Here is a 14,239-nt window from a genome sequence, read left to right on the forward strand (position 1 = left end):
GGGACTCGATCCCGGGACTCCAGGATCATGACCTGAGCCGAAGGCAGGCGCTTGACCGACTGAGCCACCCAGGCGCCCCTTAAGACAACTTTTGATGTAGTGAATAATAAGTCCTTTCTATGCTGCAATTTAGATAAATGTTCATTGCTCTAATAACAGTTTTTCCTATTTGAAGAAAAAGAAATCAGTCAACCCAAAGAAGTAGGAATCAGTAAGCAATTCCTATGGGGTCAGTTTGACATTTGGCACTAAATGGTTTTTCTGTTTTCTTATTAGAATTTCTCAGGCAATAGTTAAGTCATTCTTAATTTATTACTTGAGGTTTCTTTCTTTTTGGTCATATTTGGCTGAATCTTAGATGTGGGTAATCTTAGAGATTTTTTTTGGCCTCTTGAAGGTATTGCACTTTTAAGAATTTGTGATAGTTACTGCAGTTTTTCAGCATAGGCCACAAAAGGCATTAACTCATTAAATTTTCTGAGCATTCAAAGATGAATACATCACAGTTGCTGTCATCAAGCCCTCCCAGTATAGAGACAAGAGAGACAGACACCTGCAGATCTCTGACATGCGCAGTCTGGCAGGGGCCCTGTTGGAGGTGTACAAGGAGTATTCTTGGACCACAGATGAGCAGGTGTTGTTCTAGTATTGCTCTGGAGTGTCATTAATGACGAAAGGGGCTGCGCAGGTCAGGGAAAACCACATAGAGCAGATGGGGCCTAAAGGATCAGGAGGGATTCCCCAGGTGGGTGACAGAGAGCAGGGAGCCCAGGCAGTGGGAACAGCATATACACAGACACAAATGCTTTACTGTGCAGAAGGTAGGAGAAGGAGAGCGGGCTTGCAGACCAGAAATACCTCAATTCAACTCAGGTTCCATCACTTGCTCAGGGGCTGTGGGGAAATTCCTTAGTGGCTCTGGGTTCAGATCTTTCATCTGTAGACCAGAGACAGTTTTTTCTAGGTTTGCTGGATGGGTGGAATAAGAAAACAATCTTGGGGCGATTGGGTGTCTCAGTTGGTTAAGTGTCGGACTCTTGATCTCAGCTCAGGTCTTGATCTCAGGGTCTTGAGTTCGAGCCCTGCACTGGGCTCCATGCTGGGTGTGAGGTCTACTTAAAAAATGAAAAAAAAAAAAAAAAGAGGGGCGCCTGGGTGGCTCAGTTGGTTAAGCGACTGCCTTCGGCTCAGGTCATGATCCTGGAGTCCTGGGATCGAGTCCCATATCGGGCTCCCTGCTCAGCGGGGAGTCTGCTTCTCCCTCTGACCCTCCTCCCTCTCATGCTCTCTGTCTCTCATTCTCTCTCTCTCTCTCAAATAAATAAATAAAATCTTTACAAAAAAAAAAGAAAGAAAAAAACCAAAAATCTTTAGCTGTGTGGAAGAAAGAGTGGTAGGCATAGTCAGGTTAGAAGACATGCATGTTAGGTAAGCATTTTTATTTCTCTGATGGGCAGAACTCACCACTGACTTTCCTCCTTGCTGTAGGTGAAAGCCGCCACTGGAGAGGAAGTGTTGGCCGAGGATCTTGGCGGTGCTGATCTGCATTGCAGGTGAGACAGAAGCACTTGTTGCTTTCCAGGATTCATTGTTGTCTGCCTGTTGAAGAGAAAATTTAATTATTTTTTCTAAGAGTTAAACTTGCCAGATCCAACCACAGTTGATCTGTTCTTGAGCTGCTGTTTCAGGGTTCAGTTCTTTGAACTGTAGGGTTGCATTCCTAAGCTAGAACGTCAGCTTGTTCGTTATTGCCTAGATAGACTGGAGAACAGGTTCCTCATTTCTTTAACAAACATCCGTCCAGCACCTGTTGTGTGGCAGACACTGTTATAGGTATTGAAGATTATGAGATAGACACTGTCTTTGACCTCAAGGAGCGTAACATTCTAGTCAGGGAGATGGGTGGTAAGTTATTACCAAAAGATGATTTAATGTGTATGTGTGGTAAGGCCTGTAAAGAAGTATAGGGAGAGCATATAGAAGGTTGATCCAACCCACTGGTGTGCAGGTGTTATGACTTTGTGGGTTTTTTTTATAAAGATTTTATTTTTAGAGAGAGAGCGCACGAGTGGGGAGGGGCAGAGGGAGAGAGAGAGAATCCCAAGCAGGCTGCACGCTCAGCATGGAGCCTGACTCAGGGCTCGATCTCACAACCCTGAGATCATGACCTGAGCTGAAATCAAGAAGTCAGATGTTTTACCGACTGAGCCATCCAGGCGCCCCATGACATTGTTAAATTAATATTTGTTAAGTGGAGCACAGAGTGCTGGATGGCGAGCTGTGGTTCAACAACAGACCACAGGAGAAATTGAAATGGACAAGTTCATTACTCACAGAACCTGGAGGAAGTACACGGCATGCCTCGAGGGGCCACGCTGGGAGCTCAAGGCAGAGTGCAGACAGAGGCAGAGCCTGAGCACATTTTTTTCTTAGGGTCCATGATTGGAGCACTTGGGGGTTCCTAGGCTAAGGCTAGTTTAGTCAATTCAAACCAAAAGATTGGCGTTTCGTTCAGTTCCACACTGGGTCTTATGCACGTGGGTCTAGTGCACGCGAGGCATACAGGAAGGAGCTGGGAGGCAGAGGAGACTGTTGATCACAGGGCTTGTTGGGGAAGTCCCATCGGGACTTAGGAAGTGCTTGTGAGTCTGTGGCTGCTCTCTGGCGCCTGCGCTTGCCCAAGTGGGCTGGAGGCGGTTTCAGGTTCCTGCAGTCCACTCAGCCACACAAAGTAGATGCAGAGGCAGCCAGACTATGGAGGAGCTTAGCTCAACTCTCAAGAGCAGCTGGTTCTCTGGGGAGGGGAAAAGTCCGGCTTTGTGGCATCTGCCAATGCTTCTGGTGTAAAGTATCCCACTGAGGCTGATGACAGGGTCCCAACAGGACCAGGGAGTGTGGAATCAGAAAGAGGTGTACACACTTGGCTCTGTGAGTCAGTCCTGAGCTGGCTCCATCACGTCACTGGTCCAGTCATTTCAGGTTAGAGTTCAGGGGTAAGCAGACCGCCTACCTCCTAGAGTTTTGTGAGAATGAAATGAGATGATACGTGTAAATTGCTTGAAACAGTGCCTGCTTTAATTAAGTACCTGTAAATATTAACTGCCATTATTTTTATTGTTGTTGTTTATCATAACTGGTCATTAAAGAGTGGACTTTTTTTTTCTTTTAAGAGCAATTAGGAAACCATTGAAGAGTTTTAAGGAGAGAGATGCTGTTATCAAATATTTCATTAGAAAAAGTCACTCTGGCTGCTAAGCAGAACATTTAGGGGGTTGGCCTGAGTCTGTCCAGTCAGGGGGTTTTATCAGGAACAGCAGGTGAGAGATGCTGGTGGCTTAGATGGTTCTGGTGGTAGTGCAGGTAGGGGGAGTGACCAGGTTCGAGCTCTGCTGTAGAGACAGGTTTGAAGGACTTGCTTTTGGATTTCATCCAAGGGGTTTAGGAAAGTGAGGTGACAAAGATGATGAGTGGAAAAGGTATGACTTCCTGAGACTGGGAAGATGGGAGGAGGAGGAGATCTGGGGACAGGGCAGGGGGATTGGGTGTTCCTTTTGGACCCGATAAGTTAGAGGTGCTTGAGACATCCAAGTAGGCACGCTGGCTGAGTAGGCAGTTAATTGGTAAAGAGTCTGCAGCCCAGATCAGTGTTGGGGAGTCATCAGCATAGAACTAGAATTTAAAACGATGGGAATAGATGAGCTAGCTCAACTCGAGGTGAGTGTAGATAAAGAGGAGGGCCCTGGACCATACCCAAGGAAGCCAGGCATAGATGGCAAGTCGATCTACTCACTGAGCTCTGTGGCCTGGCAGGTGCATAAACCTCTCTTTGTGCTGCCAGGCCTCACACCCAGGGGGGCAGGTGGCTACGGGAGCAGTCTAGTGGGTAGGAAAGGAGAGACAGGTGTGACATTTCTACTTTCCTGTCAAACACTGCTGCGCCTTTAGAAAACTTATGTGGGGGACCCACATTTGCCCCAGTTTCCCTTCATTCCTTTTCTCAACTGAGTGCGTACTGTGGGTAGATTGATGGCGCTAAGTGTTGTGAGGAACACGGAACAATTTCAGGCCTGGTTCCTGCCCTCAAGGATTAATAATCTCATGTAAAAAGAGAAATGAAAAGAACTAAAAACAATTACAAAATGAATATGCTAGCATGCTTCCGATTTCCAACTAGAGGCGAAGGGAGGAGTGGTTAAGGGAGTGGTGTTGAGGTTGGCGGAGAAAAGCTTAGCACGAGCCTGAGTTTCTGTGTGTGTGGAACAGAACACTTGCTTATTTACGGTGAGCACAAGCGTGTGAGTGGCCACGCTGCGTTCCTCTCTGATCGCACTGACAGTGGCAGGGAGACTGGCGTGGGTGTGTCAGCCTGGAGAGAGGCGGCCGCAGGTAGAATAAGGTGAGTGGGGTACAGGACAAAGTGGGCTGCCACTGTTTGTGGATGATTAACAAGGAGATGAAGATAGTATTTGAGGAGCATTAATTAAAAAATTTTTGACTCTTTAAAAAAAGTTATCTGGTGCCCATAAAAGCTGTAGGCAGTATATACCAAGTTAGGGGTGTAGGTTCTAGAATTCATCTTCTGTTTGCCTTACTTACCACCCTTATGACTGGACAAACTAGTTAACTTCATTGAGTCTCTTGTCTTCACATGTAAAGTGAAGATAAGAATAGTTCCCACCTCATAGCACAGTGTCTGGTACCTGGTAAGTGCCCTATTACTACTAGTTATGATTATTCATAATAACCTGTTTAAAATCATGGGACAGTGATTAGGTGGTGATGGCTTTTTTTTGAACAGTGTGATAAAATTTACTAGTCACAAATTGCTTTGGGTTTCTTCGGTCTTTGTAAATACATATCTTAAACCTCTCTGATTAGCCATCCTGAGGAATTACTTTGACACAAAGTCTTCTATAATATAGTGTCTCATCAAAGGTTTCCCTTTCCTGCTGTTTTGGTAAATATTAGGCAGTTTTTAAAAGAAAGCATTTTAGGGGCGCCTGGGTGGCTCAGTCGTTAAGCATCTGCCTTCGGCTCAGGTCATGATCTCAGGGTCTTGGGATCAAGCCCCACATCAGGCTCCCTGCTTGGCGGGAAGCCTGCTTCTCCCTCTCCCACTCCCCCTGCTTGTGTTCCCTCTCTGGCTGTGCCTCTCTCTGTCAAATAAATAAATAAAATCTTTAAAACAAAAAAAAGAAAGCATTTTATTTTAAATATTTACTGATTTGGAAGTAGTTCCTTCTGCTTCTTTTTGCTTTCTGAATTACTGCAGTGTAGCTAGAAGTCAGCAGTTATAGCTGGTATGATGTATGAAGCATTTCAAAGATATGGTTAGTTATAAAATGTCATATTAAGTTAAAAAAAACTGAAGGGTCTACCATTTGCGAAGTGTTGCGGGGCTATAGCAAGGAGTAAATACGGTCTCTATTCTCATTTAGAAATAGCCAAACCAGAGGTGGAGAGTGCCCTGAAACCACCCTGAGAACCCAGTTCTAAGAAATACCTGCTAAGGGTTTGGCATTTTCCCTAGACAACACATCACAATTTAGATTGCAGCAGATTAGCCCTTACTCATAAAATGAACCAAAATTCTCTTTTCTTCAGGTACATATTTTTGTCTGTCTTTATAGTTATTTTATTTATTTATTTTTAAAAAATTTTTATTTTTAAGCAATCTTTACACCCATCGTAGGGCTCGAACTTACAATCCTGAGATCAAGAGTTCCACGCTCCACCGACTGAGCCAGTCAAGCACCCCTACAGTTATTGATTGATTGATTGATTGATTGATTTTAGAGAGAGAGAGAGTGAGCATGCACGTGCATGCGCGCACAAAGGGGGAAGGGGCAGAGGGAGAGAGAGTCCTAAACAGACTTTCTGCTGAGCGTGGAGCCCATTGCGGGGCTCAATCCCACGATCACGACCTGAGCTGAAACCAAGAGTCCAAGGCTCAACCAGCTGCACCACCCAGGCACAGTTTTTTTTAAATACTATATTCTAGAATGAGTATATCTACATATGAGATAAAAAAGCCATCTAATCAGAACAAAGCTAATAAACAGAGGAAGCCCATGCTTCATTCACATTGAACTTGAGATTGAGCAGGAACTTCTGTGGCCCTTATCGCAGTTCTGTTTTATCAATACTAATTTTTCCCATTGATCTGAGGGACAGAGTCGTCATGCTTACTCTTAAGGTGTGACTTTGTAAGGTTGGGGCCTCAGCAGTCTCCCTGCAATAGTTGCCATCTTCATTAGGAACTCAGTGAGTTACAGACACTTCGTTGTTATGGACTACATCTGCGGTTGTTGAGCTTTATCATATACAGTTTTGTTTGAGGTGCATGGGATGAGCATTAAATAGAAGTCCTCATCAGCAAGGCTCTCTGGTCCAGTAGAAGAAGGTCAAGATTGAGAAATAGAACATGTGGATACTTATACAGCTACTGGTGGTCCTAGGGCAGGGTACTTAATATAGGTAGACCTCAGTTTTTCCTGTTTGTAAAATAAGGATAATACTGTTCTGCTGGGGACGTTATGAGAATCAAGTTGGATGACATTGATTAAAGTATTTTGGAAGTAAAAATGATGTCATCCTTAGATGAGAGAAGATCTTTAGGGTTTAAGATATTTATTTTCCTTTTCCCTGTTCTGATTATTTTAGTGTGCTTTACTCTGTAGAAAGTCTGGAGTATCCGACTACTACGCTTTGGATGATCATCATGCCCTTCACCTAACTAGGATGATTGTGAGGAATTTAAATTATCAGAAGAAATTGGATGTGAGTTGGTTATGTTCTTACATCTTTTATTTTCTTCAAAAGCATTTTGGCTTATGTAACCTTGAATGATATCTTTAAATAGGTTAATATGGTTGTTTTATATTTCTGCAGGTTACTGTAGAACCTTCTGAAGATCCTTTATTTCCTGCTGATGAATTGTATGGAATAGTTGGTACTAACCTTAAGAGGCACTTTGATATTCGAGAGGTGTGTAGAGTGGGGCTGTGAGCTCTAAACCATGCTGTCAGTCTCGTTGTATGTGTATCCATTTTTTAAAGTTTATTTTTTAAATTTAAATTCAATTAATTAATATTTATTGGTTTCAGAGGTAGTGGTCAGTGATTAATCAGTCTTATATAATACTCAGTGCTCATTACATCACGTGCCCTCCTTAATGCCCATCACCCAGTTACCCCATCTCCCCACCCCCCTCCCATCCAGCAATCTCAGTTTGTTTCCTAGAGTTAAGAGTATATCCATTTTTAAGGTGAAATCTGTTCAGATACCTTCCTGCCTAGAGCCTCTTGTGGATTTCAGTAGGGTGTGACATAAAAGAGAAGGATCTCTTTCTAGAAGGGAGAGGGGGATAAAAACCTCTTAATGGTTGGAAAGTTTTCATTGCACAATGATGGAGCTTGCTTTGTTCATAAATAGGACTGCCTATTCCTGTGGACGTTAGAAATGATGTAGGCAACTTCATAAATTTCATCTATTTCTTTTTAGTGCTCTTATTTTGGGAAGTGGAGGAAATGTCAGTACGTTGTGAAAGGAAAAAACATACCCTTTTAGATCAATATGACCTTAGCAGAGATTAGACTTTTGATTACATTCGAAGATGTTGCTATGGTTACAGATTGCTGACATGGTCTTCTTTGGTCTAGATTGATAATTTTTAGTGCTTGCATATAGCATGTAGTCTTATTTTGTTCACTATCCATATATGACAGAATACTTTTTAAATTAAGAAATAACCTTACTGTCAGTTTCTCTGCCTTCATATTTGTTAGTTTTCCTTTGGACTATAAAACTATTGTGTGCTAATTGTGCAAAATTGTAGAAAATGCAGAAAAACAGAAGATTGCTTATAATTCTACCATCCAGAGAAAGCAGTGAATATTTTGGTGTTTCAGCTTAATGTAATTTGTATATATGTGTATATACATTTTTATGTAGCTGTGATCGTCTGTACATGCAAACATACACATGTATATTTTTAAAATTCTCCAGTTTAAATTACAAACATTTCTCCAATATTTATAAGTTCTTCTTGAAACCATTTCCATGGCTAGGTCCTATTTGCTATAATAATACCTGGTGACATGGTAGGCACTCAGTAAATATATATATATATTTTAAAGATTTTATTTATTTGTCAGAGAGAGAGAGCACGCACGCACAAACTGGGGGAGCAGCAGGCAGAGAGAGAGGGAGAAACAGGCTCCCCGCTGAGCAGGGAGCCCAACGCGGGACTCGATCCCAGGACTCTGGGATCATGACCTGAGCCGAAGGCTTAACCCAGTGTCCCTCAGTAAATATTTTTTTGAATGAATTGATGAATGTACTATCCCACCTGTGGATGTGCACAGTTATTTATTGAGGCAATACCCTATAGTAGAGGGTCTTAACATTCTGGATTTTTATGGAACTCCAACTGGTATTTCACTTTAGCAAGGTGACTTGGTTAACTATAAGTTATAGAATTAGGATTTTAGCTTGCCTTTTTCATTAATTACAGGCATATAAAATTTGATACTTAACAATCTGATATGCTTGAGAAATGAGTTGTTGTGGATAGCCAAGTGTTCTAGATGGCTAAGAATTCATCCTGTTAAACATAACCACTTTTTTCCATCTATTCAACAGTGTTTATTGAATGCTTGCTCTCTGAAGATGCTGTTTGAGGCACCAAGGGTACAGAAATGAGTGAAGCAGATGCACATCCATGCCTTCATGATAGTTCCATTTCATTTAAATGGAGGTCTTTTTATAAAGATAGACTTTTACCTTCTTAAAGTTTCCTGGACTTTCTACCTTTTGCTGATTCAGATTCATCATTGTGATGATCATGTATTATGCTTTTCTATAATTGCAAGTAAGTCTTATATGGAGGTCTTACTAGTATATGGAGCTGGGGGACAGCACCGGAATGTTCATTGGAAAACCTGGCTTGTAGTCCTTGTTTCCCTCGTCAGTGGTACTGGATTGGACCTCTCTGAGTATCGCTTTCCACTTCTAGAAATAGCCATAGTACCAAATGATATGTCTGCTTCCTGAAGTGTGAGTCTTTGTGAAGATGAGTTAATATGTCTTATGTGGCTGGGTGGTGGTCGTCGTAAAGCAAATAGGAGATAGCTTCATACTAAGTGGCCCTAGTTTGCTGTGCTGTTTGAGGGGCTTTATTTTTGTGTGAAAGAATGGTGGTTGTTGTGTGTTGATTGTGTTTTAGAAGGTACAGTTTTGGAGCTACATAGCATTTAGAACAGATAACTTATATTCCCATTACATTATCGGACCTTTTAGGAAAATAAAAAATAATTCCAAGTATGCTCTTAATTTTTGGAAAGAATGATACTGGGAAGCATTCACTCATTTTTCAGCCTTTGCATGTTACAAAACAAGGCTTTGATGTGGTAAACAGGAAAAAGGAAGTTTGGACTAGAAAGAAGAATGGTGTGTATCATCTAAAATAGTTTCTGAAGAAATTTGGAATATGTTTGGAACTCTTTGAAATAGTCTTGATGTATATGATGAATCCCAAGGATAAACTATTTAGTAATTACTCCTTTTAGATTAAATATGTATATATGTGGGATCAGATTCAGAATCAAGGAACCTTTATTGAAGTCTTAATAATAATAGCTACTTTTCAGTGAGGGCTAGGCAGTGTGCTTTAGTTAGCACTTTTTAAGTATTATCTTCTTCTTTTTTTTTTTTTTTAAACTTTTTAGGTTTTGATTTAAATTCCAGCTAGTTAACACACAGTGCAATATTAGTTTCAGGTGTAGAATCCAATGTTTCATCACTTCCCTACAATACCCAGTGCTCATCACAAATGCCCTCCTTAATCCCCATCACCCATCTGGTCCATCCCCCCACCCATCTCCCTCCATCAACCCTCAGTTTGTTCTCTCTGTTGTTAAGAGCCTCTTATGGTTTGTTTCCCTCTCTTTTTTTCCCCTCCCCCTATGTTCATCTGTTTTGTTTCTTAAATTCCTCATTTAAGTGAAGTCATATGATATTTGTCTTTCTCTGACTAATTCACTTAGCATAATACACTCTAGCTCCATCCACTTTGTGGCAAATGGCAATATTTCATTATTTTTGATGGCTGAGTAATATTCCTGTGTGTGTGTGTGTGTGTGTGTGTGTGTGTGTATCACATCTTTATCCATTCATCAGTCGATGGACATTTGGGCTCCCTCCATAGTTTGGCTACTGTAGATAATGCTGCTATAAACATCAGGGTGCATGTATCCCTCTGAATCAGTGTTTTTGTATCCTTGGGGTAAATACCTAGTAGTGCAATTGCTGGATTGTAGGGTAGTTCATTTTTTTTTAACTTTTTGAGGGAGCTCCATACTGTTTTCCAGAGTAGCTGCACCAGTTTGCATTCCCATCAGTGGTGCAAGAGGGTTCCCCTTATCTTTTTTTTTTTTTTAATCAGATGAAAAAACTGAGGCATAGCTGGGTCTTCATCTCAGCATTATTTTTTTAGGTTCATCACATACTCACAACTTTGTCCCAACTTTGCAAAAGTGAGAACTGAGACTTTATCCAGGACACGCAAATCCTGTGCGATCCCTTTGTTGGGAGGCTAAGTCTCCTGACTCTGAGCCTATATCATGCTTTGTGATTGAATCCCTGACCCTTTGCCAATACTTTTGAGCAGCTCCTGAAGCTCTGAGTCCAGCTTCCAGCCCTCACAGTCTCTCTGCTTTTCTGGTCTCTACCATGGTGCTGTGGCTCTTACAGTGTGGTATGAAACCGGGGTCCAGAGTGACGTCAGGGCCTTCCCCCTGCATACAAAGTGGAATTCTGCTGCGAAGGCTCGCTCTGTAGGGTGAAATTCTATGAAAGTGACAACTTAACGCTGAACTTGTTTTCCTTATGAATAACTTTAATGTAAAAATTCTTTTGTAATATAATCTCCCCGGGACATTGTTATTTTTCTTCTTAGGTCATTGCTAGAATCGTGGATGGAAGCAGATTCAACGAGTTCAAAGCCTTATATGGAGACACATTAGTTACAGGTAAAAAGGCAAAGAATTAAAAATAGGAACATTTTTCTTTTTTTTAAAGATTTTCTTTTATTTTATTTAAAGATTTTATTTATTTATTTGACAGAGAGAGACACAGCGAGAGAGGGAACACAAGCAGAGGGAGTGGGAGAGGGAGAAGCAGGCTTCCCGCCGAGCAGGGAGCCCGATGCGGGGCTTGATCCCAGGACCCTGGGATCATGACCTGAGCCGAAGGCAGACGTTTAATGACTGAGCCACCCAGGCGCCCCCTAAAGATTTTATTTTTTAGTAATCTCTACACCTGATGTTGGGCTTGACCTCACCACCCTGAGATCAAGAGTCCTATGTTCTCCGGACTGAGCCAGTGAGGCACCCTTGAACATTTTCTATTGCTTTGAAAATAAGTGATCTCTTCTCTCAAGGTATTGACGTACTTGGCGTGAGCTTTGTTATTTAGAGTGGTAAAGTGTGTGGGTCTGTATTCAAAAGGAGTTGTTTTGTGAAGGTCATGTGTAGCTGAGTAGCTTCATAGGTCCTGAGTTTACGATGATGACAGCTAGATGCTATTGGATAGGACCTTGTCCAAGACTTGGTGGTCTTCACTGTATAAAAAACTTCTTATTGGGGCACCTGGGTGGCTCAGTCGGTTCAGCATCCAACTCTTGATTTTGGCTCAGGTCATGATCTCAGGGTTGTGGGATCGAGCCCCACGTGAGGCTCTGCACTGGGCATGGAGCCTGCTTAAGATTCTCTCCCTCCCTCTCTATCTGCCCCTCACCCCACTTCTCTCCCCTTCTCTTAAAAAAAAAAAAAAAGCTTCTTATCAAAGCAAAGTTAGCAGAAATATTTGTAGTTCTTTTTGTTTCTCTGGATAATTTGTAATAATTTTGAAAATTTCAGCACTGTTTTCTTGGTTCTTTAGTCTTTAATTCTACTAGCAGGTTTTATATGATGTTGAGCTTCCTAGAAGGACATTAAGTAAGTTACACCTTCGCATAGCCTCTGTGTAGGTCTAACATTGAATCATGCAAACACTAGATTGAGACTACAGGACAGAAAACCAAATCTGAAAAAAACAAAATAAGGCTGTTTATAAAAGTTCATTCGTTCATCTGAAATGTTGAGTTTGTAGGCTTTTGAAGAAAAGTATTTGAAACATAGATGCTAGACCCATAATAATCTATCTTGGACAAATGACAGAAGTAATTCTGTGAATTTTATTTGGTCTTATGAAAGCTAGAAAATGTAGTAAGTAACCTGGAGACAACATATCAGAGTAAAAAAAGATATAACTCACTACAAAAATCCAAATTGCAAATATACGTTGAGGCTTAAGGATAAATCACAACACTTTTCTCCTGGTTTGATTTATGAGCAACAAAAGGGTTCATAGTGGGAATGGAATTTATGCTTTTGTATTGAGGTGTTTAAGTGATTAAGAGCTTTTTGTTTGATATATATTTAGGATTTGTGACCAAATAGTTCAGGATGTAACCTCTTGTGCAGCAGTTTGAAACAGGTCAGAGCTGTTTCTCCTTCTCTCCCCAAAGATAGATGGGCTGTCTTGGTCATCTGTTTTTAAGAATTTGCCCCTTACTTGCTGAAAGACTTGTGGTACCTTTGTTCCCTAGAATACTAAGGATATATGTAGTTCCTCTATCTCTTCTTGACTGTACCGGAATTCAAATAAGATTGGGGAAAGAGAAGGGGTGTGAGAAGAAGAGGGGCATGGGGAGTGGTGAGATGAGGAAGTATTGGCGGGGGAGGGAGAAGGACAGATTTTTCTGAGGATCAGGTGTCTCTAGCAGCTCTGAAGAGTTTCCTCCTGCCTCTGTACTTGCCTTATATAGGCCCTAGTAGTTTCTTGGACATTTTGCTTTCCTGTTTGGCCCGAAGGAATTTGGTGAAGACACTTCCTCTGTGTCCCTAATATAGTGGGGCATGTGCCCTACTTAGCAGGTCCTATGCCTGGAGATCCCAGGCCAGGCTAAGGGTGAAAGTCTAAATAGCTCACGGGGCGCTATACCTCAGGGCAGTACCACACTGCCGAGAGATGTGTAGGATTCCTCGCTGTTTTTGTGGGGTGAGGCTGAACTCCTGAGTGGATTGCTAGACCTCTGGGGAAGGTTACCCCTCGGCATTGCCTCCGCAAGTGGTAGTGCCATTTAAGATGGACAGCATAGGCTTTGGGCCGGGGTTTTAGGACTGAAAGACCAAGAAAACCAAGACAAAGCCAGAGTAAAGAACGAAAACAAATTTTTAACGGTTCAGTGTTCTGGTGTATCCGTGGGTGGACATTCTCTCTTATCCATTCATTTTTCTTCAACAATTTTTCAAGTACCTGCTTTATGTCACAGAACCAGAGATGTCTCTGCCACGGCCTGTGCGTCTTGAGCTTGAAGACAGAGCCTGGTTCTGGGCACTTTGGTCGCGTGCTTTCTTTGACCCACTTCAACAAGCAGTTTGTTGACTCTTGGGTTCCAAGTCTTTGACACCTGTTTAGAGTCTTAAGTAGGCTTGTTGAAGTTCACTCTTGGGAAGCTTTCTCTAGCCAAGTTTTTCAGGTTTACAAAAACCTCCTGAAGTTACCTCAGGTGTCTCCCTCACATACTGTTATCCTCCTTTTCCTTCTCCCTTCCTTCTCCCTTACTGTGTGTATGGACAGTGGGTGTCTGCAGTGGGAGTGGGAGTGGCGGTGAGATTCCATCTTCTGAGCTTAGCTGCATTTGTTACTGGAAACTCACGACCCCCGGGCTTGACTGTGTTCCTGCTTTTGAAAGCAAGTCTGCCTTTGCTGAGTTTATCCCCTTTACCTTGAGGGCCTGTCATCGCCACAGGCATTTTCAGGCAAGCCAGTCACCTGAAACCGGTGGAGAGCTCTGAACATGGGCCTTTAAAGGGTTCTCTCTCTGTGATTCTTTCCATTTCAGAATATCCTCTGTCTGGTACCTAGTGGGCACTCGGACATACATTACACGAACGAATGGGTGACACCCTAACCCCGTCATCTAACCAAACCAACCAGACGAATGACAGCTTTACACAGAGCACTCTCAGGGAAGCAAAACACCCAGACTCGATTACCTTAGAAATAAAACACTGTGACACGAGCTGTTCCGTACCCTGGACAAAATCTCTACATTTTAAACTTTGATTTGAAATTAAGGAATGTATAACTATGTCTGTTAGCTGTGAATTAAAAGCCCTCTGAAATACATAAA

General features: G+C 42.1%; 1 protein-coding gene across 2 annotated transcripts in view; it reads left to right on the plus strand.

Moving 5' to 3' along the window:
* The window catches only part of MCCC2 (methylcrotonyl-CoA carboxylase subunit 2), a 62,290-nt gene that overhangs the window by 35,756 nt on the left and 12,295 nt on the right, over positions 1-14,239 (plus strand). For both annotated transcript variants that reach the window (XM_021700348.1, XM_044916659.1), the window contains 4 exons: positions 1,489-1,553; positions 6,681-6,780; positions 6,892-6,987; positions 10,958-11,030. In XM_021700348.1, the coding sequence (XP_021556023.1) occupies positions 1,489-1,553; positions 6,681-6,780; positions 6,892-6,987; positions 10,958-11,030 (334 nt within the window). The remainder of the gene's footprint in view (positions 1-1,488; positions 1,554-6,680; positions 6,781-6,891; positions 6,988-10,957; positions 11,031-14,239) is intronic.

The sequence above is a fragment of the Neomonachus schauinslandi genome, chromosome 7, assembly GCF_002201575.2.
Source record: "Neomonachus schauinslandi chromosome 7, ASM220157v2, whole genome shotgun sequence".
Taxonomy (NCBI): domain Eukaryota; kingdom Metazoa; phylum Chordata; class Mammalia; order Carnivora; family Phocidae; genus Neomonachus; species Neomonachus schauinslandi.